The sequence below is a fragment of the Notothenia rossii genome (assembly GCF_949606895.1).
Source record: "Notothenia rossii genome assembly, chromosome: 9".
Classification (NCBI taxonomy): domain Eukaryota; kingdom Metazoa; phylum Chordata; class Actinopteri; order Perciformes; family Nototheniidae; genus Notothenia; species Notothenia rossii.
This window is the reverse complement of record NC_136907.1, coordinates 19,562,500-19,584,804: the sequence shown is the minus strand read 5'-3', so window position 1 is coordinate 19,584,804 and position 22,305 is coordinate 19,562,500. Positions and strand designations below refer to the sequence as shown.

Genomic DNA, 22,305 nt, shown 5'->3' with positions numbered 1-22,305 from the left:
GGAATTTTAGATAAAAAGGTGACCCGAGTCAAAAAGTCATGGCTAAGTCAAATCTATTCTCCTCTGTCATAGGGCTCTTTTCTTCTCAGGATAATCCTCTCTGCTTTAGGAGCGAGGCATTACACATGCTCACTCCCTAGAGGGCACGGGGCAAGATGCTATAAGGCTGTCTGGAACGGATAAGGAATAGTTAAAACAGGAACACACCTGGAATTCTTCGTTCTTCATTTTCTTAAGTATTCACAAGGCCTCATCATTACCACAGAAAAAGTGTTTTCTTAGAGAGAGGTTCAGAAAGATGTTTTGTTTTCATCATCAATTAATCATAAGTTGTTCTGTCTTTAAATATATTGAAATTTCCTAAATGGCACTTCAGTCTCTACTAAACAAAGTTATTACAATATAAATGCTTAAACTAAAATATAATTGGCGTTTTCTTTGAAAATATCATTTTGCAATTAATCAAGTGACTTATCTGGATCTGGATCTTTTGCGGACTTGTTTTGACAAATAACTCCAATATTATTATTAGTATGGTGCGTTACCTGCTGCAGCCATATTTGTGACTCGGAAGCAGACTAGTTTTTTTTTTTACTTCTCTCACAAATAAAGGGTACTTCAAGCACTGAAGTTACCGAAAACTTTACAATTATTTAGTCTTATACGTTTCTCTCTCCTCAACTAGAAGCAACTCTACATACTGTACGCTTCAGCGTGCTTTTGTGGACACATCCAGGGTGTTCCTACACAAGATGTACAATTCAATGTTTAACGTGACTTTTCCAAATGTAGTGAGGAATAATGGGTAAACATCAAATGAACATGATGATCTAATACCTAATATACCTACATTGCGAGAACTCTTATATTTAGAGAAACATGGGACATACAGCCAATATATAATTATATAAAGAGTACATTTTTTAATAAGGGTCCTCCCTTATATAAAACTTATGCAACACCTTTAAGATAAAGAGCACGCTGTATTAATTCAGTGAACCTTCCTGTGCAGCAATCATGCTCCCTGCTGATAAAAATACTGAATCACAACTGTAAATATTATTAAAGAAGAGTGCATACCAGTGTCATGAGTTATACCCGAGTCATTGCTGCATAAACGTAACCCTATAAGAACACAAATAGATTACATTGGACACAAAAGGACAGAGTAAACTAAATATAAAAATCATAAAAGAACAGCTGAAATCAATTATGTTGTATGTCCGGCAGTGGCTCAGTCACTAGGGGCTTGGACTGGGAGCCGTATGGTCGCAGATTCAAGTCCCCGACCAGACCTAAACATGCTAACTGCTACTTGGAGAGGTCCCTATTCACCTCCTGCCCTGCCGTGGTGCCCTTGATTAAGGCACCGGACATCCCCTTTCCCCCCCCCACTCCCATTGCTCCCCGGGCGCTGTACAATAGCTGCCCACTGCTCCTAGTCAGGGACGTGCACAGGTACGGGCTAATGTTGCCCGGGCAACGGCCCATTTGGCCTTTTTAGGCTGACCTGCCCCTCTGGAGAGAGCGAGAGTTTGTTTTTCTCTTTTCTGTTGTGGCCGAATCAATATGATAAGCCCACAATTAGTATTGTAGCGTATCGCTGCGGAAAACAGACTTTGTTAGCGCTGTCATCTGCCGTTGCGTTAAAGACCACGTCAGTGTCGGATTTTGGAAACTTAATTTTGAATTGTCTCATGGCAGTTAGGGTATAAGGGACAAACCAGGGGACTTTACTTCCTCTTGATACCATTGGTTATTTACAAAGAAAAACCTAAATATAGCCTACTTGTTATTGTGCTTCTGTCTTTCTGTGTCTTTTCATCTGTAAACTCCCTCAACGGAGCCGCTCTTTTCTTGATCGCCCTCTTACGGGTGAACAGTTCAATGTCTGTTTATCATTGTAGGATTTCTGCCATGTCTCTACCACTTTAGTTTGATCATCTCTGTTACTAAGTTATGGAATACTAAATAAATGAGTAATTACCTTACCTTACCGTTACTGGCTGCGCTCATAAAGAATGATAAGAATAAGAATAATGCGTATTGAACGGGTTTTATTAATTAGTGAGTTTATTTAAGGTAATTAGTTAGAGGCCGTATTTTATCAGTATGTCTGCACAACAGTTAAAATTACTACATTAGAACAGAATTGTCCCCATTTTGTCTTTAATAGTTACTAACATTAGATATTTTTGATGAGATATGGGCCGCAAAACAAAAAATGTCCCTGGTTTTCATTTTTTAAATCAAGTCACCGAATGCAAGTAGTCGCCTTGGCTTATTTTGTGAGATGTGAATTATTACTGTCCAATGTAGTTGATGTAATAATCGTTTGGTTTCTTTTACATTAAAAACAAGTTACAATTTTCAAAAGGTCTTGTGTTTTTTATCGGGGGGAGGCCCTTTTTCAGTTTAGAGCAGGGGTCGGCAACCCCTGGCACGCGTGCCAGCATTGGGACGCGGCACCGTAACCAGTGGCACCCTAGGAATAAGTGGAATAAGTGTGCAAAATATTGAAATTGTATTTTCCGATCCTGAACGAGACCGCCGCCAGAGCGTGTCTACCTGCAGAAGGAAGCCATGCATGCAACGCAGCCCCGCTCTCTTTATCTCCAGGTGACTTTCTGCCGCTTTCCTCCGTGGTGCAGTGCTGATCGTTTCACCACAGACGAATAAAGCACTTCACTAATTGCAGTACCCATAAGGAGCTGTACAAATGCCGCAGTTTTTGCGTGGCTGTGTATTTAGTTGAAAGCCCAGTGGCGATCTGCTCATCTGTTATCGAAATAATACGCTACAAAGGGGCGGACTGGCCTTCTTTGTGTTGAACTTTCTTGTCGGCTCCCAGACCGTAGTCGAGGAGGGCAGAATCAACAAGCTTCAGGTTCAATAACCAACTTTAACTTAAATGACTGGAGAGAGGCGAGCTCTTCTTGGGAGGCCGTTGCATTTATTTAGCTGTTCTTCTGTTTCACAAAATACATCACAGACCTCTGTTTTTTCGCTTCCTCGTTTCACTTCCATGAGCCTAATATCCTAACATGTGTGCTCTGGAGAATCACAGAACGGACGATCGTCCTTATTATTATGCCGTTTAAACCAATTATTCAAAGGTGTTTGTTAAATTCGGCATCATGTAAGTTGCGCTGACAGGTCCACACACTGCTTCCCCGCCCTCCTGCTGATAGTTCACGAGCGTCCAACACCTCAACCCCCCCCCCCCCCCCCTCCCGTTGATAATTCTCGATCGTTGACACCTATGGTTGGCACGCTGATAACCATTTTTTTTTTAAAAGGCACTTCTTATCAAAAAGGTTGCCGACCCCTGGTTTAGAGCAATAGCCCCTCGAAATGTCTGTGCACGTCCCTGCTCCTAGTACTAGACTCCTCGTAGGATGGGTTAAAAGCAGAGAACAAATGTCACTTTGTGTGCTCTGCATGTGTGACCATTAAAGAGGGTTTCATCCCTCACAATATACAAATATATATATAATTAAAGAAAAAGAAAACCTGGCACTAATTATCCAGTTACCAGTCCTCACAACTTGTATTGGGACTCGAACCACAATAAAAGAATATGGATTGTACAAAGTAGTAGAGCTGCACATCCTGCTGCACCGGCAGGAAGCCCCAAAACTCCGGATTATTTATTCAGAGGCATCTTCCTTATCCATAAAGCCGCTGCTCCTTCAGTCTCCACAGGCAGCTTCTGTCAAACAGTCAGGCATTCAAAATGGTGGGAACTCCCCATCTCCACCCGCATCTCTAATCCACCCAGAGTCACCAGAGAAGGGGAATAAATATCAACTGAGGCCACTGTGTGATGAGATCTGTCTATCCCATTGAGGCGAGGGAGCGTTATTGCCTCTGCAGGTGTTATTGAAAGCAGGCTTTCTCCTCCTGGAGCGACTGTCAAAACACCTTTAACACCGTCCTTCAGCATCAGCTCCAAAAAAAAGAGGGGGAAAAAGGTACGACTCTTGGAAAGCTTAATGAATCTTTCATGAAGGTGCTGTGGGAATTATTGCCTGAGAAGGTAGTGAGATGAGTCCCGGGACTACGAGAAAGGAGAGGACTGTGTTTCAGAAGTTTCAAAGATGGGTCACACGCACACGTCTTCCCCTCACAGCGGCTTCAGAACTCGTCTTACAAGTATTGTATGTCCTGTGGCAATTCCTGGAGTCATACAACTTTTATATCTATGGAAGTGCACAACTGTCTAGTGGCTACGAGCAGACTTAACAATTACAGGCTGCCTCCGAGTGTGTGATGTATAATTAACTTCATCAAATGGGTTTGTTTGCCTTGCACTTGGATTTTTTGCAAACAAAGGCCACTTACTCAAACGATTCATGGAAAGGCATAGACTGTAATTGGCGTTATCTAAAAAGCAGCTCAAGTCTAATGCGACCTTCTATATGTCAACGTCTGGGAGGCAGAGGGGCAGGCGCTGCGAAAAGCAATTAGGGGTGAGGTGCATGCACAACTGTTCCCTCTCAGGCTTTCAACTTGAACGTGTGGAATTGTATGTGATTAAAGCACCTTACAGAGTCTGTCTGATGGCTGATGTTGTTTCTGGCAAATGAGACAACACTGGTGAAATAATGCAGTAAAGTGATCTTTAGAAACCTTACAGAATCCAACATGAATAAAACACAAGGATAACAGGAGGGTTAACCACCTTCTGAATATAAGTCCAATATTTCTTTAAATCTATGGCTCTAAAGTTGCTAAATTCTCCACTATTTAAACCAGCTATCGCTAAAATGTTCCTGCTGTTAGGTGGATTTCTATGAGAATTTACGCTATAAACAAGGTGAGTGATAAACTGAACCATTCTGTAAATGGGCTGAAAAACTCAAACTTAGTAAGAAAGATCAGCAGAGCTTCAGACTATAATGAAACTGTCATTTCAGCACTGCAGGTGGTTCCCAGTGGTGGGAAGTAACCAAGTACACATTTTCCTTTTACTACTACTTCTACTCTTCTACTTTTTGGAAGCAAATGTTATACTTTTTACTCCTCTACATTCACTTATAAATTCAGATTGCAAAGAACTCGGGAAAAACGTTTTAAATTACTATTTTGTAGAAATTTAACCATCCAACATTATATTTAAGTCATTAAAACCATAAGTTGGTTAACTTTTGAGTAAAAAATGTCACAGTTCCAGCTTCTTAAATCCTAAAATGTGCTGCTTTTGCTTTAAAATATTAATTTTAGATTATTTTCTCTACCATGACTACTTCACTCCCAATACTTTAGGTTCCTTTTTCTATTCGTACTTACAGTTTTTCTCAATCGCTAAACCCACTATTTAGAATCAAAATTCCTTTCATCAAACCAACAGCACAGCCATCGAAACAGAAAACCATTTCTCTACAACAGTATACCATTTATCATTGATATCACACAAAATGAAGATGCTAAGCAGTGTTTTGCAAAACAGATCACACAATTCTCTAACTGAAGTTACAATTCTCTACACAAAGATCAAAAATCTTTTGTGTAACTCATGTCTACAAAACAAAAAAAAATCTTCTCACAGTGGATAACACTTCCTCATAAACTTAGACCATAGCTACACTAATTGACACTTGATGTGCAAAATATTAACACTTGTTATCAGTCAATCACCCCATTGAAAAAGGTAACTCCATGGAATGTACTGTATACCTTACAGTAATGATGTTACATTGAAAACATTTACAAGATAGAATTTGCATGACTGTACTTAAAATATGTTTTTAAATGGTGCCGGTAAAGCTATAATAGTGTTGATATGACTTGCATAGCTCTTTGAGATGTTCATATGGGGAGGATTAGCTATAGCTGATACAACATTTTTACAGTCAGTAATTGTGGTCTTTTCCTTTTTGCACATTGAGAAATGTTTTTTTTTGTATTGGGGTGAATTGAGTACTTCACTTCCATGTAAATGAATTGCTCACAGCTGACATCAATGAATTTCCTATAGTAATTGTAATTACTGTAATGAGAATCCTATAAAAGACCTCCCTCACTTCAGTAAGATGTTTGTGTAAACAAAATGGCTGATCGAGTAGGTAGAGGAGCTCTGAGAGGAAGAAGGAACCCTGTTGTTCAGCGAGGAAGAGGGAGGGCTGATGTTCAGAGAGGAAGAGGGAGAGCTGATGTTCAGAGAGGAAGAGGGAACCCTGATGTTCAGAGAGGAAGAGGGAGGGCTGATGTTCAGAGAGGAAGAGGGAACCCTGTTCTTCAGAGAGGAAGAGGGAACCCTGATGTTCAGAGAGGAAGAGGGAACCCTGATGTTCAGAGAGGAAGAGGGAGGGCTGATGTTCAGAGAGGAAGAGGGAGGGCTGTACGTATGCGTGGTGGAAGAGTTGAAAGGGGACCAATGCGAACAGTAGTTTCGGACAACACCCGTGCAACTATTGTGGACCACGTCATAAACCATGGCATGTCCCTCAGTGAGGCCGGCCAAAGGGTTCAGCCCAATATACCGAGATCAACAGTGGCATCCATTATTAGGATCTTCAGGCACGAAAATAGGTAAGCTACTGTAACCCTTTTTTACAGCACTTCATGCATTTCTATTTTGATGTAGGTTTCGATCACTGTTTTTATATTACAGTACATAACATTCTCAAGTATGTATTGATAGAACTGAAAGAGCACCCCGCCCTGGTGGCAGACGAAAGGCCTTTACTCCAGAACAAGAGTCTGCCATTGTTGATATGGTTGTGGCCAACAATGAAATCCGCTCAAGGGAGATTCAGGCCAGAATAATTGCAGACCAGGATGTCTTCAGTAACATTCCATCTATAAGTGTTGCAACCATTGACCGGGTGTTAAAGAGGCAACACCTCAGAATGAAACAGATCTATAAGGTTCCTTTTGAACGCCACTCTGACCGTGTGAAGGAGTTAAGGCACCGGTATGTACAGGTAAGGACCTCAATCACACTGATGGCTTGCCTATATCTTTAGTATGTCGGACTGCTTACAGTAATGTAAAACGGTCCTCTGTTTGTTTCATTTTCTTTAGCGAATGATGGAGCTGGAAGGCAATGCATTACCACATGTTTTTGTATATGTGGATGAAGCAGGCTTCAACCTCTCCAAAGTGAGGAGACGTGGGAGGAACCTTATTGGGCAAAGAGCGACAGTCTTTGTTCCAGGCCAAAGGGGAGGAAACATAACATTGTGTGCGGCTATCTCGACACAAGGCGTCCTTGCTCACATCCCTTTACAGTAATGGGAGCATATAACACGCAACGTGTCCTTGCCTTCCTGGATGTCCTGTATGACGGACTTGTGCCACCAGAAGAGAGGGATCAAGTGAGGTCGGTTCACGTGGTCATATGGGACAATGTGGCATTCCACCACTCTCGTGACGTGAGGGCATGGTTTGAGGCTCATCCACACATGGCCATGGAGTTCCTCCCTCCATACTCCCCATTTCTAAACCCCATTGAGGAGTTCTTCTCTGCCTGGAGATGGAAGGTTTATGACCATCATCCTCATGACAGAAGGCCCCTTTTGGACGCAATGAATGCTGGCTGTCGGGACATCTCTGCGGAATCCTGTCAAGGGTGGTGTCGACACGCAAGGAGATATTTCCCACGCTGCCTTGCAAGGGAAGACATACGCTGTGACGTAGATGAGGCTATGTGGCCAGACAGACGGCAAAGAGCAGATCAGTAAAGCTATATAGATCTCATTCTCTGCTTTACTGCTGATTTCCATCATTTACCCATGTTATTTTTTTTCCAGTGTATTGCTATTCATCTTTTGTTTCTGTTACGGTGCACTACTGAAAATGAGACAATAAAAACAATGACATAGTTACAGTAACACACTGTTTTTCCTATATGTAAGTTTGTTTCTCCCAACTTGTCAGTTTTCCGTTCAGTTTCCAATATCGATAGCTTGAGGTTTGTGTATTGATGATTGTAGTCAGTATTTAGTGTGCCACTTAGTAATGACTGTTCAAATAGTCTTCTCATGAGCTGACAAATGTTTGTTTTTGGAGAAGGTATCTGGTTTTGGAAGGGGTATTTTTAGTTTTGAGTGCCTTAGAGCACTTTGCAAGGAATGTATATTGTTATGGTAGAATGGGTTATTATGGTGACCGGAGTTTCAGTTATGAAAACACATTTGTCTCATTAGAGGACAATTTGTTCTGTTTCGATCGACTTATTCTTTTTTGTGACCAGTATTTTCAGTTTTGGTCATGTAAGTGCATTTTGCAAAAGATATTCAGAGTTATGGCAAGTGTGTTTCTGTTTAGATGGCTATGTTCTTGTTTTGAAGAAATGAATTTTGATTCTAAAAAGTGGGTTTAGCGATTGAGAAAAACTGTAAATACTTTTACATATGATTCTCCTCGATGCAGTATACTTGACTTGACAATGAGTATTTTACAGTGTGATATTAGTACTTTGACTCAAGTAAAGAATCTGTTTATTTTTTCCACGACTGGCGGTTCCCTTCAGAGGAGAATCATCTGATTTAATGTTAAAATCCCAGAAAGCTATTGAGTATGATCCGATTTCCTGATTTCTGGGTTACAGACTGCTTTATTGCCTTCGACCTCGGGTTCATCCCAAGTTCACGTCATGCTATTTAACACCATATGGAAGAAACAGACTTGTACAGAAATTAAAGCCGCATGAAGGCACTTCTGTGCTTCTGTTATTTGTAATTTGCATAAATGATCCCCCATCCTTAAAATCCTGTTTAGACCGGGACATGATGTCCTCGCCACAAGAAGAGTTTTCACATTTAGTTGCTCGGCATATGTCACCCGCTCTGAGTGCCTCTACACGGTGTTTATCAGTGATACAGCGATCTGATCTCACAGATTAATCAATAAGATATGTAAATAAGCTTTATGCAAATTGGATACAAGTGGGTGTTGTGAGAATGAGAAAGAGGTGAGCGGTTTTTGGGACCACACTGCCAGGTTTATTAATCTCCTGCGCTTCAGTAGCGCAGTGTGGTACCTCATCTTCACACTGCCTGCTGTTTCCCCCCACCTTCCCCTGAAATTACACTCAGTAATCTGTTTGGCACACAGACGAGTCACAGAGGAGAGGAACAAACTGAAAAAGACAACAGGAATCTGGTTCAGAGAGAAATAAACATTTTAATTAGGTGTTTGGCACTGATACATTTAGATGTCACACTCACACAAACAAGAGAACATCTCCTGAAAGTCAGAAATTGAATACGATTTGTATTGGTATTCTTAAGATATACATTAAGTTAAATATTCTTATATATGGATGAATTTGACTTTACATGTGCCGGCCTGTCCTACTTAACAATGCCACATAAAAATAGGACTATGCACTAAGAAAATCATATAAAATAAAACTGTACAAGCACAGAGTCACGTGATCGGCTAAGAATAAATACAAATGTTAAAATTCTGAAAGTTTCAAGGGAGCGTTATCTGGTTGGATATCTGTCCCGGGAAGCGCGCGCGCACGCACGCGCACACACACGGCAAATATTTTAAAATCATCAATGTGATATTGGTTTGACAAAAGAACCAAACATATATATTTTTAAAGACCGTTTGTAATCTTATTGAGATACAGTACTTTCCCGTATTTAGCCTTTGACAAATATTGCGTTTAATAAGATTTGAATAGTCCATATTGCGATTTTGATAAAAGTTTATATTATACGACAGAAAATCACATGTTGACGGCTTGAAGTCCGGGAAGAGAAGGGAAGAAGAGAAAGGAAGGCACACAGTGGAACAAAGGAGGTACAGTCAACATATGTGTCGGTGCGGAACAATACCCCCAACCTGTAGTTCCATGAGTGAATTATGTCAACCACTACACAAGCCCCCCCAGAATTCAACCATGGACACAATCCTCGCGTCCGGGAGGAAGCACCACAGGGGCCAAGGAGGGTGGGGCTTCAGGCGAAGGCCGGGCCATGGAACGGGCCGTCGGAAGGAGGCCACAGGAGAGGGTAGGGGCCCTAACGAGGGAATCCCCACCGGGGGGTGGGGGGCGGGCCATGGAACGGGCCGTCGTAAAGGGGCCGCAGGGAGCCGCGGTAGGCGGTGGGGATGGGCGTGAATATCCCGGTGGTCCCCAGCAGGGAGGAGCGCTGCCCGGCCGCAGGCGAGGGCACAGCCGCGGGGGGCACGAAGTCCTCGGGAGGAAAGAGCCGTGGACAGGGGAGAGGCCAGACGGGGTCCAGAAGTACGCCACCCAGGCGCCGATGAAAGTGTGGGCGACGTCCGAAGCTGCCGTCGAGGCGAACCGTGATCCGCGGTTAGAGGAGAGGCCAGGCAGGGTCCAGAAGTGCGTCACCCAGGCGCCGATGAAAGCGTGGGCGACGACCGAAGCAGTTGCCGAGGCGAGGGGAGACGGGGTCCAGAAGTGCGCCACCCAGTCGCGGATGAAAGCATGGGCGATGTCCGAAGCCGCCGTCGAGGCGAGGGGAGACGGGGTCCAGAAGTGCGCCACCCAGGCGCCGTTGAAAGCGCGGGCAACGTCCGAAACCGCCGTTGAGGTGGTGAAACAGCGAGAGTGTCCAAACCTCCTCTCTGGCACCCAAAAAAAAAGGGTTAACAGTTGGATGTGAACAGATGGATGAAGTCAGCCGTTAGCTGATAGCCGTTAGCTGTCAGTCGTCGTTAGCTGCTAGCCGTTAGCTGCAGTCGTTAGCTGCTAGCCGTTAGCCGCTAGTCGTTGTCGACGGCCGTTAGCTGTAAGCCATTAGCCGTTAGACGTTGTCGTCGGCCCCGGAGCCTCTGCTAGGTGGCAGCCGCATGTCCCGAAGAAACAGTCCCATGAACAAGAAGTCGGGTTCTTCCGTACCTAGCAGGTCGCGTATGTGGCCGGAAGGCTTGCTGTCTCCCAGTGCCGAAACAATGTGGAAATGGCGAGCGTCGTCCTCGGCCATTCCGCGGAGGGCGAACCGAGCCTCAGTCCGTGCGCACGAGACAGCTGCCCACGTCTCCAAAAATCACCGGCAGTTCGAGAAAAACAGCGTTTCTAGCCATGTTCAGTTCAGTCCCGGAAACTTCTGCGAGACTTTTGTCAGGGTCACCAATTTAGTGCCGAGAGAAGGGAGTCAGAGGCGGTGCATCGAAGGTACAAAGTTGGCTTTATTGAGCAGCAGAAAAGCACATGTTGCCGGCTTGAAGTCCGGGAAGAGAAGAGGAGAAGAGAAAGGAGGGCACACAGTAGGTACACAGAAGGTACAGTCAACATATGTGTCTGTGCGGAACAATACCCCCAACCTGTAGTTCCATGAGTGAATTACTGTATGTCAACCACTACAATATATAATTAAGATATGAAGTGAGTGATTGAATGCAGTGGGATTAGGGCATCAAACTATATTATGACACCTTAGATGTCTCATTGTTTCTGAACATTTTGTCCTTTGCACTCTAATCTCTCGTTTGATCATCTAGGAATTGAACCTTCTAGGAATCAACCTTGAACTACAAAGTGACGTTTGTCCTGCTAACTGTACAGAGGCATTCAGTGAGAGCTGCTCAGGGCAAAGAGCATCAGCGAAATGACAGAGCCGTAAATAGCGTTAAAAGCGACCTCCTATGTGTTCGCTGCATGTTCCTGGTGTGTTTGTGGAGCAGCAGCAGAGACGCTGCCGCAGTCATACTTTCGTCTTTTACAGCCGTGATGAATATCTTATATACTCGGCGGCTGCTTCTGAAGCCTGCTCTGGAACGCACCTTATCTTTGCTTTTCAAAGGGGGCGTGAAAATAACATTACCATCTTTTTGATCGTGGGAGTGTTTAAGTATTTAGATAATGTCTTAACAGCATCTTAGTCTAAATACAAAGCTCTACATGGCTGTTATTCAGACCGGAGTAGCAACCAGAGATAAGTGTTTACATTTATATTTGAAAGATTTCCTTAAACAGAAATCATCTACCTTTTTCTCTAAGGGCTCTGGGAAAAAAACAGCAGATGCAGTTTTATTTTTAATTGAGCAGCTGCTAGATTTTTTCCCCCTCATTTCAAACATTTTTATCACTTTCCATGTGCCAGACAAAGTGGATCCACATCATTTTAATATAACAGATTTTCCTCATTTTCTGCAGCAAGTAGATATATATGTACATATCAAACAATATATTCCTACACTAGAAAACCAAAAATATTCAGATTATTATCACCTGAGACGCAGGACAGCTGCACATTCCCAAAATTGAGAGCTTTGGTATTTTTGCTTGAAAATTGAGAGAGACAATGAATAGATCGTCAAATTTGATTGACAAATCACGGTTTTGACTACGGTAATCGTATCGGCTCAGTTTAAAGTGAAGCTGTCAGTGAGGTCTGTTAGCAGGAATACAGATCTCACTCACTCACTCACTCACTCACTCACTCACTCACTCACTCACTCACTCACACACACACACACACACACACACTCACACACACACACAAGGCCTCCGTCAAATCACAACCTTGTCGTGCTTCAAAGTCACGTTACGGTGCCGTCTTCCTGTGGAGAGGTAGATATCGCTCGTCTTTGAACTGTCACACGTGTGTCCTGTTCCGGGGTGAATTCACATGGGAATGAATTTAAAAGTAAGAAAAGTCATTGAAATGGGACAAATAGACGTTCCATTAGTGTCCTAATTCCTCGTCCCTGCTGAATCCATGGCACCCTGTCATCATTTTTCACGGCGGCTGTCTACTTTCTCTCTCCTGGTTTTAGGGTTAGTACAGGTGCTATAACGCCCGTTGCTTCCCAGCTTTCAATCTGACCTTTTCCCCTTATTTCCTTTTTACTGTAGCCAAATGTCTGTTGTCTGTTTCCTGATGTTCTCTGTCCTTATTTCCTGTGTTCGTCCAGGAAGCTACCATGTGTTTCCCCCTGACGTTTTTCTTGATATCATGTTTTACGCAGAGAATTGGTAACAAAGTCAGTTCCTGATTAAAGAAAAACACTGTCCACTTGCTATGTCTCGCCATTTTTTCGCTCAGAAGAAGTCAAGCTTTCATCCTCCCTCCGATGTCCTCTGTCAAAGCTTGCCAGGGTTTGCATTTTTCTGTGAGTGTGAAGCATAACAGACGCAGCAGGAAGTGCAGGGCAGCTGCTGGCACTCTGCAAGGTCACTGACAAAACAAACGAACACATACAGAAACTCCAAGGAGACACAAATGTTTGGGGGACGCCCTCGGAGGCCAGCATGCTGTGCTCGAGTTTCACTTTCAAAGCTTCAAAAAGTCATGAGAAAACGATGCTGTGGTGTCCCTTTTTTCAGCGTTCTGCATGAGGTTGATAGTTTGACTAAGTTACGAGTTCAGGGTGACAACATCTGCATTAAATGTTGGTCTCTTTGTGTTCGGCTCTGAAGGAGTCCCTGATGGCCAGCAGACCGGAGGCCACAAGATGTCCGCTCACTTTGCAGTGCCACTCCTGCGACCGGCCCCTGGAAAACAGGAAAGAAAAGTATTTTAGCGGATTAAAGGTAGGAGAAAGTCGTACATAAAGAGAGAAAAAAAAACTTCCTCAGCTTTACTTTCCACTGCTGCATAATTATAAGCTGAAAAGGCAGTCAATGCTGAATATTTAATATTATGAAAGAATATTAATTAATTAGTAGAAAAACACCAGAGCTGCCAACATTGTGTTATAGAAAGTAGTAGCATGCCGAGCGGAGGAAGGCAATTTTTTTTCCGGCGGGGGGTCCGAGGTCCGCCGAAGCCCCCAGAATGCCCCCTTATTTCATTTTTACTTTACTTATTTCTATTTATCTTTTGTATTCAACTGTTTCTATTTTACTGTAAATTGTATGTATATATAGTTCCCTATTCCTTTTCCTATCACCCTGCTGCTATAACATGTGCAATTCCCTTACAGGATTAATAAAAGTTATCTTATCTTATCTTATCAGAAGCCAGAGACTTTACATGCTCTGAGATGCAATCTAGGTCATATTAGGACATGTTTTTCTGCAAAGTAAATTTTTTGTGTATAATTTCTCCTTTTCCCTGTACTGTTGCACACAATTAAACACCAACATACACAAAAAAATATTTTTATTAACCGAACAGAATTCATCATGAAACAATACTGAACAATAACACATGAAAAACCTGTACACAGCCTTTTTTAGAACAGAGTTCAACTCAAGGGAACCTTTGGCTGTGACATGACCATCTGATCAACCTCTCACTTTAGATGGTCATAGGTTGCTGACTTGGCCTTGGCAAGAGTTGTCTTGGAGTACGCCTGCTTGTAGCAGACAGACCCCTTTGCCACCATGAATTGTTTGTGGGTAATGAGGTTACTCAGGGTCTCCATTCCCATACTAGGTCTGAACTCCGTTCTGTTTTTTGTGACAAGACTGAAGATGCGTTCGCAGTCTGCATTGGAATGGAAGATGCAGAGGATAGCCAGCATTACCTTGCAGAGTAAAGGGTACTTGAGATGGCCATTTCCATCCTTCAGCTGACTCATCAGGTGCCACTGTGTGTCTGGTCTGTCACAGCTGGTGATGCTTTCTGGCAGAGCATCGGTTTGGTAGGTCATGAATTGACCCTCAAGCTTGTCCATCTCCTCAGCATTCATCTTCAAGCAGGGGAATCTGCCTGTGAAGTACCTCACAGAATTGAACTCTGCGCTGTCCCGTGCAGACATGTCAGCCACAGAAGCATTCCGTAACACTGGGTCATCATAGGGAAACTTCTTCACCATGTACTCAACAGCCTTCATGTAGAATGCCCGCACAGCGCTGAAGACCTGGGCCAGCTGCAGCTCCTCAAGCTCAGGGTGATCTGCTATGAAGTCTCTGGTGTTTTGCCCAATGAACAAGGTCTCATTGCTCTTCTGGTTGCTTGGTTCCCTAAATGGTACCTGGTGAACCTTAGCAGCTGCATTAATCACCTGAGGCTTCACAAATCGGTTCAAGAGATTCTTCAGCTGTGTGGTCAAAGTCCTGTGTAGTACTTGTATGCAGGGTTTGTCTAGCTGCAGCAGAGTGTTGGCCTCATCAAATATCGGCAGGACCGCACTCAGAAAGTAGCAGTAAAGATGGAATGTTGGGTCCTGCAGATGTTGACATGCCCTCTGCACTCTCTGTTGTGCCCCTGTCTTGGGCTGAGTGGGTGCAGTGCTAGATGTCTTGGGCTGAGTGGGTGCAGTGCTAGATGTCTTGGGCTGAGTGGGTGCAGTGCTAGATGTCTTGGGCTGAGTGGGTGCAGTGCTAGATGTCTTGGGCTGAGTGGGTGCAGTGCTAGATGTCTTGGGCCGAGTGGGTGCAGCGCTAGATGTGTTGGGCTTTGCCGTTGCAGTCTTGGGCTGTGTGGTTGCAGCTGCTGGTGTTTTCTTTCCCTGACTGAATTTGGCTAGGTTTTGTTGGCGAAAGAGATAGCCTGCCAAATCAAACTGAGAATTGTCCTTGCTGCCGTTACTGTGGGTTGATGTGTCCTTGCTAACACTGTGGGTGGACTTGTCCTTGCTGCTGCTCTGCGTGGACTTGTCCTTGCTAACACTGTGAGTGGTCTTGTCCTTGCTGCTGCTCTGCGTGGTCTTGTCCTTGCTGCTGCTCTGCGTGGATTTGTTCTTGCTGCTGTGCCCAGACTGTTCTGACTCAAAGTATTGCAGCAATGCAGGCCACTGCTGCAACAACCTGGCGATGCATTTATCTAAAGAGAGCCACCTCGTACTTACATGTTTAACAATCTTTCTCATTTCCACTCCACACAGATCCTGAAATTTCTTCAGTCCCTGTTTCCTCTTGCTGGATTTGTCTAGGTAGAAGTATATGTCCACCAGCAGCTCTTCAATGGACACTGGAAGCTGAGCAGCAGCTTTTTCTGCAGCTAGATGAATTAGATGGCACGGGCATCCCAGCACATATACTGCACTGTTTTTTTTGTTGATGTAGCCTGCCGTGCCAGCTTTGAGTCCCTGCATCACCATGGCATTATCTGCCCCAAAACTCATGCAGTTGTCCCAGGATATGCTACGTTTCTCAAGTTCATTGTCAATGAGTTTGAATATGTTCTGCCCAGTAGATGCCTCATGACACTCTGGCAAAGATAGCAGTACTGTCAGAACACGCCCAAGTCCTCGATCAAAGTACTTCACAACAAGAGGATACAGCTTACAGTCTCCATAGTCAGTGCTCCCATCCGTGGCTAGGGAGTATGGAGCTGTCCTCATTGCCTCCGTGATCACAGACGCATCCTCCTTGGCAAGGGCTCCAACAATGGCGCTGCTCTTTGTGCGACCAGACCCATACTTTCCTGCAATTGCAATCACAAAAATATTGAATTGTATTATCATGATTATACTCTAGATTACACAGAATTGCAGAATTACAATCATGATATTAATCCTCTGTAGAGTAAGTTGGCCTAGGCTATTTTTTTTTCACCTTTACATAAAATGAAAAATGTTTATCAGAATGATACAGTATCAGTATAAATTAGCAATCATTAATTTGCAAGATTTAAATCAGATTATCAACCAGGGCAGTACTGTAACTGTTTTATATAGGCTAGTCTGTACAGATTGTAGAGTGTATTGTGACAGTATACAGATATAAATCTATGCCTATGAATGCTTGAGATGAATTGAGGCTATTTGTCATTTGAGCCTTACCAGCGATTTTCGAGTCCGGAAACATCTTTTTCACCAGTGGCCCGATGTGGTCGGCCACCGCGATCGGGATGTTGTGTTCCACCAGAAAGTCCACAGCGAGCACTTCGGCATTTATGACACTGGTGTCACTGTCAACCGTAAAGAAGCCCGCGATGGGCCTTGTAGCTTCCACTGCCGCCTTGTATGACGTGTGTTTAGCAGTCCTGGTGTGCTTTTCAACGTCGTGTCGGCCCCCATGCCTCACGCTAAAATCTGCCTTACACAACATACAGTAAGCGTGGAAGTCGTCCAGCTTCGACCGGGTGATGGTCGGCCATTCTGCGTTATATTCTAGCTTGAAGCGCTGTTCAGAAATTCGCCGCTTTTTCGGCGGAGGACAAGTACGTTCACCATCCATTTTTGATAGACTTCAACTGACAGCTCGCTCCGCGATTTCGCGGGCATAGTGTATTCACGAATTATCATTGGTCCATTAGAAATTAAGATAATAAAAACACAACACATATGTTAAATTATATAATGAAATAAAACAGATATTAATATTTTCTACTTATCTGTGCTATAAATGTAATTTTTGTATGATTCCAATTATCTTAAATAATTTTATAACCAAAATAGCTGAATTTGCTCGTGACCTGTTCAAACCAGTCTATGGTTCAAACAGAGAGGAGACAAGCGGGGTAAGGCAGCAAAGAGCGGCGCCTCACGTCAGATTGAGCAATCCCTCACAAACTGGATTAAACGCATGCCTTTTTCTCTCATTGTCTGTGAAATGTTTGTAGACACTCGTATTATGTCCTTTCTATCCATTGAGTAGGTAATGTATTTTAGGTAGGCCTATGTGTTGTAGTCTTGCTGATCTGACATAAACCCGCGGTGAAAAAGCAGAGGGGAGGCAAACAGTAGGCTATCTCTGTCTCAATGAGGAGGGCGTGCGAAAGCCTGGACACTAGACTCCATTAATCACTTCACGTCCCGATTTACTGAGATCATTGCTTGAGCTAAAATGCTTGTTTCATACGACGGGACAGAAGATAACTCGATCGACCAGTCACAGTGTGATTGTCTATGTTAGACGGCACGCGCCGTTGAATTTAAGAGAAAGGCTAGCGGAGCTAGTGAGAAATTAGCACCTCCTGTATAATGCCTCCCTGCTCTGTAACAAAGATGCTAGTGAGGAAATATCCCCTCCTGTATAATGCCTCCCTGCTCTGTTACAAAGATGCTTGATGGTTTTACCCCGATATATATATGTAACAGTATGTAACCATAATGATTTACCCCGATGAATCTGCCGCAGGTGTTTTAATGTTTAATTACCATATGTAAGGGTTCGTGCACAGAGGGGATTGTCGGGAAAGAGATGGCTGTTTGAGGAAGCTCCCATTTATTAACATTTCAACAAACAAGTTGCATATTTGCATAACGTATTCAAGTGTTAGCATTTATTGCAATAGTAGCTACAGAACATGTACTGTGCTGTGTAAACTGTACTGTATCACATAGTGTTTCAGACACACAAACTTTTCAACTTTCAAAATTAAACGGTGCACTCCCAGCGCACGTACCGGCAGTGATCTAGAGCAGCGGTTTTCAACCAGTGGTACGGGGACAAACTGTCTCGCTCTCGTAATGTCTGTCTGTCTTGCTCTCGTTCTGTCTCTCGTACCACTCTCGGTTCCACTTTTACTTTTGCGCGCTACCTGTCTCACTCTTTTCCGACCTCCAGCTTTTCCTGCTGGAACCCGCCGCTTAAAGGTGGGGGTCCGCGGACCGGCCATAGAGCCCATAGAGTTAAAGGTGTTGGCCGTTAGCTGTAAAAATCCATAGATTAGCCGCACCGTTACATAAGCCGCAGCGTCGAAAAATGGGAAAAAAGGCGCGGCTTATAGTCCAAAAAGTACGGGTATGTTTTAATATACTCTATTGACTTCACATATTTTTCACATAGGCCTATCTGACTCTGAAAGCCAGCTACGAACCTCACCGCACGGCACTGGTCTACATGAATAGAATTCTTCATCAACAGCGGGAGCCAAAACAGCATAGCATCCTGGTAACAGTAGTGAGGGCATTACAAAAAAGAAGTACAGCCGATCCTATTGGCTCTTTGCCAACGCAAGGGACGAATCATAAAACGGCTTATATGTGAGCTTTAGTGCTGGTTGGATGTCAACACATGCACGAGGCTGCCAGCTCACCGATTCATTTTTCGATTTGTTAGGTAATGCGTAGGATATTCAAGTCAAGCGTAGCGGCGTAATTAGGGCCTGGAAATCGTATCTGCTACGCCAAAATCGTGTATGTTGGCAGCTCTGAAACACCCATATAGCCTTACATACATGTATCTTGTAAAGACACCATTATGGGACATTAAGGCCCTTTGGGATAAACTTAAATACATCATCATATCTCGGTCCTGAATAAAATGTATGCCATGTATACATTTTTAAACCCCCGAGGAAGAGAAGCAACACATTTTGTGTTGAGTGCTACATGGAGGACAACGAGAACAAGTCCTTAATGCTGGATCTTTTATGTCACTAGTCCAAATGTTTTTCTTCTACTGGATAGACATATGCTTATTAGGACTGTACTGAATGATGCTTTAAATGTCTATTGAAATATGTTAAGATGTCATGACCCACACAACACAAGAATATTCAAATAAAATCAATAACCCACAATTTGAGTGTTACATTTTGATTTCGATAGATTTGGCATTCCAGCTGATATAATCCCAGGAATAAGAATTCTTCTTAGAGATCCTGACCATTTTCACTGAAGACATTCTTTCAGTTTTATCAGCCCAATTTTCTTTTCATCATTATGCCCCATTTCCACAGCATGGTAAGGTTATACCTTAAAGGTCATGCTAAATCCACCTTTTCATGTCTTTTATACATACACGTGTCCAGTCTGTGTAAAGAGATTCAGAAAGTTTCAGGAAAAAGGATTTGCTCACTATTTGTCCTGATCCATTTTTATAAAAACCAGAGAATCAGCACTTTTGAAACACGGCTGAAACAGAGGGGTTTATGGGATGCTACAATGCACGATCTGTTTGGTATTTCGAGCCAAACACTTCAGAGACATGTTTTGTATATATCTAAGACCTATAATATATTGAGGAAAAACAGTGTATTAGTGGACCTTTAATTAAGTTAATACCATATACTCTTTTTGTTCCTCCTCTGTTTAGGTTCAAAATGACCTAAGCCGACACTAGAAGGTTGAGTTTAAACCCTGGGTGCTTAACAACATTGGGAAACGAAGTAGAGAAAGACCTGCTATCAAAAGTGAGCCGAGCAGAGCTGATCTGAACCATGAAGTAAAAAAGATGTAAAAGTTACACGCCTGATATCAATAATGTTGGTCATTACATCTGTGCTTTTCCTTCCAAACACATCACGATATTCACTTGTAAAAGTTATATTTGCGTCTCTCTATTAAGCCCCTGTCACACTGTCCCGAAATTGACACCCGATGGACACACGAATATGGAATTGTGAATTTCGCACGAAGATGGCCCCGAACCACACACGAAGGCAACATTTACATTACATTTAAGACATACAACTGCAACGAAAGTAAAAAAAACTATTATGTTAAAGTACTATGATACTGTACTGATATTTTCAGACTTTGTTCTTTACTTTATCCGTCTTTATATGTAGAAGATATTAAGTTTTCTCCGTAATGTTGTTTCCATAGCAACAACAACCTCCTGTCAACTCGCCTTCAAAATAATATATTATATCCTTTTCAGTTTCACAGAACACAAATTGGGTTACTTACATAATATGTTCACATGATTTTGTTGTGCAATAAAAAAACCTGATGGACACACGATAAAGGAAAAGTTCAAATTCAGCTCTGATCGTAACAACATCGGGACATTCGTGAGGGCATCTTAAGCCATCGTATGACCGCCGGTGGAGTTTCTTAGGCTCCGGCAGCAACTTCGTGAGCGGTGGCAAAATCTTTGGCATGCCAAAAAATTGCAGAAGGACCTTGTGAAGGTTAATTTTCGTGTTGAATTCGTGTGTCAATTTTGCCCTTCGTAAGGCCATCGTGAGAGCATCGTGTTATCATCGGTGCCATCGGGCATTCGCCCCGATCAGAGTGAGGGCGAATGCCCGACGGCACGGATGATAACAAGATGCCCTCACGATTTGACAAGATGCCCTCACGAGTGCCTTACGAAGTTGCCGCTCACGAAGTTGCTGCCGGAACCTGAGAAACTCCACCGGCGGTCATACGATGGCTTAAGATGCCCTCACGAATGGCCCGATGTTGTTACGATCAGAGCCGAATTTGAACATTTCCTTAATCGTGTGTCCATCGGGTATCAATTTCGGGACAGTGTGACAGGGGCTTTAGGGGTTTCAATGTTGTTTCTTAACTCCAGTTCTAACAAAACATGGTGGCTTTTTCTCTCTGACTGAGGCCATCACGCATTTCATTTCCTCCAAAGGCGATAGGATCTGTTCCTCTGTAAAAGGCCCTGTTGACCCGGACGCCGTGGACATGTTGTCTCGCCTTGAAAGTTAACAAGCACTTCAAATTAACGTCACGGCTGGTAAGCCCGAGACAGACTGGTGCTCGGCAGATGTTTAGCCTGAGCTGTGTCATGAGAGGATATTAAAGTGGAGAGGAAGTGACAGACAAAGGGAAGGGTGAAGGCATTTCATCCCTCCGGGTGTGTTCTCACTTCTCTCGTACACTATCACTCATGCATAACAGGAGCATTGGCAGGCCGAAGCCACTCCGACGCCTGCTGCCTGCCTGTAAGTGATCTTACAATCGAAGATTATTTCATCTCAGCGGGCGCTCTCTGCTGCTCCAGATCAGCTACATGCTTTAACTGTGAATGCACTTGCAGCAGATAACTGAAAATACCAGGGAAATCTTTCAGAGGGGAAACAAGTACTGAAATTGGCAGATCAACTCCTTTGGGGGTTACTCTTTTGAAAAAGCCCGTGAGCCATCTACAAATCCAAGATGGCGGCAAAATGCAAGATGGCCACCACAAATGGCTTGGAAATTATTTTTGGCCTTAAATCAATTTCACTTGCCCTATGCGAATGATCTTAGTGTTAAATCATACGTTTCTGACAACGTAGAAACCACATTCAGAAGTCAGGAATTACTCAGAAGCTGCTTTTTACCAAGCCCAAGCAAAACAATCCAAATGATCTGCCAATGGAAAACTGGGTAGCCTAACATTCATTGTAGTTAAGTTGGTGGAGTTGTTTTTGTGGTGTAGGAGCGTAGTAGTAGGTGGTGACATCATGGTGTTCAGTGATGGCTAACTCATTTTGCTAACGTAGAAGACTAGTTTCTAGGTTTCTAGATTGTAAATTCAATAACAAAGTCAGCGACTCTGATCCAGTGGTATGAATTATGTGGTAAAATACTTTTTCCTCTGCTGGAAATGACGGCCATCTTGGAAAATTGTCTACATTTAGACAATTCAAGTGGCTAACAGGCCTTTTTTAGTAAAGGGCCGCAGAGCGATGAGCATGGACATGTTGGCGTTAGTATCCACTTTTCAAAGATTGTTTCAGCTATCTGCAGCACTATTTGACTAGACAGCACACATGAGAAAAAGGAAAAAAAAAGACACAATGGTGTGAATGTATGCTGACAGGATCCTTTCTCTTCCGTTGTAATGGGCCCACTAAAAGCCTGCTG

The 22,305-nt window shown here is 43.3% G+C and overlaps 3 protein-coding genes across 3 annotated transcripts in view; 1 reads left to right on the top strand and 2 right to left on the bottom strand.

The window, feature by feature from the left end:
• Positions 1-10,782: 10,782 nt before the first annotated feature.
• On the top strand, positions 10,783-20,435 carry LOC307018264 (uncharacterized protein; the record flags this gene model as incomplete). Its single annotated transcript, XM_079648414.1, has 3 exons — positions 10,783-11,214; positions 13,355-13,468; positions 19,811-20,435. The coding sequence occupies 3 exons, from the start codon at positions 10,783-10,785 to the stop codon at positions 19,835-19,837; spliced, it is 573 nt and encodes a 190-aa protein (XP_079504540.1). The 3' UTR covers positions 19,838-20,435.
• On the bottom strand, positions 14,023-18,944 carry LOC307018263 (uncharacterized protein). Its single transcript, XM_079648413.1, has 2 exons — positions 16,609-18,944; positions 14,023-16,250 (listed from the first exon to the last, which is right to left on the bottom strand). The coding sequence occupies exons 1-2, from the start codon at positions 17,003-17,005 to the stop codon at positions 14,173-14,175; spliced, it is 2,475 nt and encodes an 824-aa protein (XP_079504539.1). The 5' UTR covers positions 17,006-18,944; the 3' UTR covers positions 14,023-14,172.
• A 1,739-nt stretch (positions 20,436-22,174) lies between the features above and the next one.
• Positions 22,175-22,305, bottom strand: part of LOC307018474 (uncharacterized protein) — a gene marked incomplete at its 3' end in the record, with an annotated part of 88,025 nt that continues 87,894 nt past the window's right edge. Inside the window, exon 7 of the mRNA XM_079648707.1 lies at positions 22,175-22,198. Coding sequence (XP_079504833.1) covers positions 22,175-22,198 — 24 coding nt within the window. The remainder of the gene's footprint in view (positions 22,199-22,305) is intronic.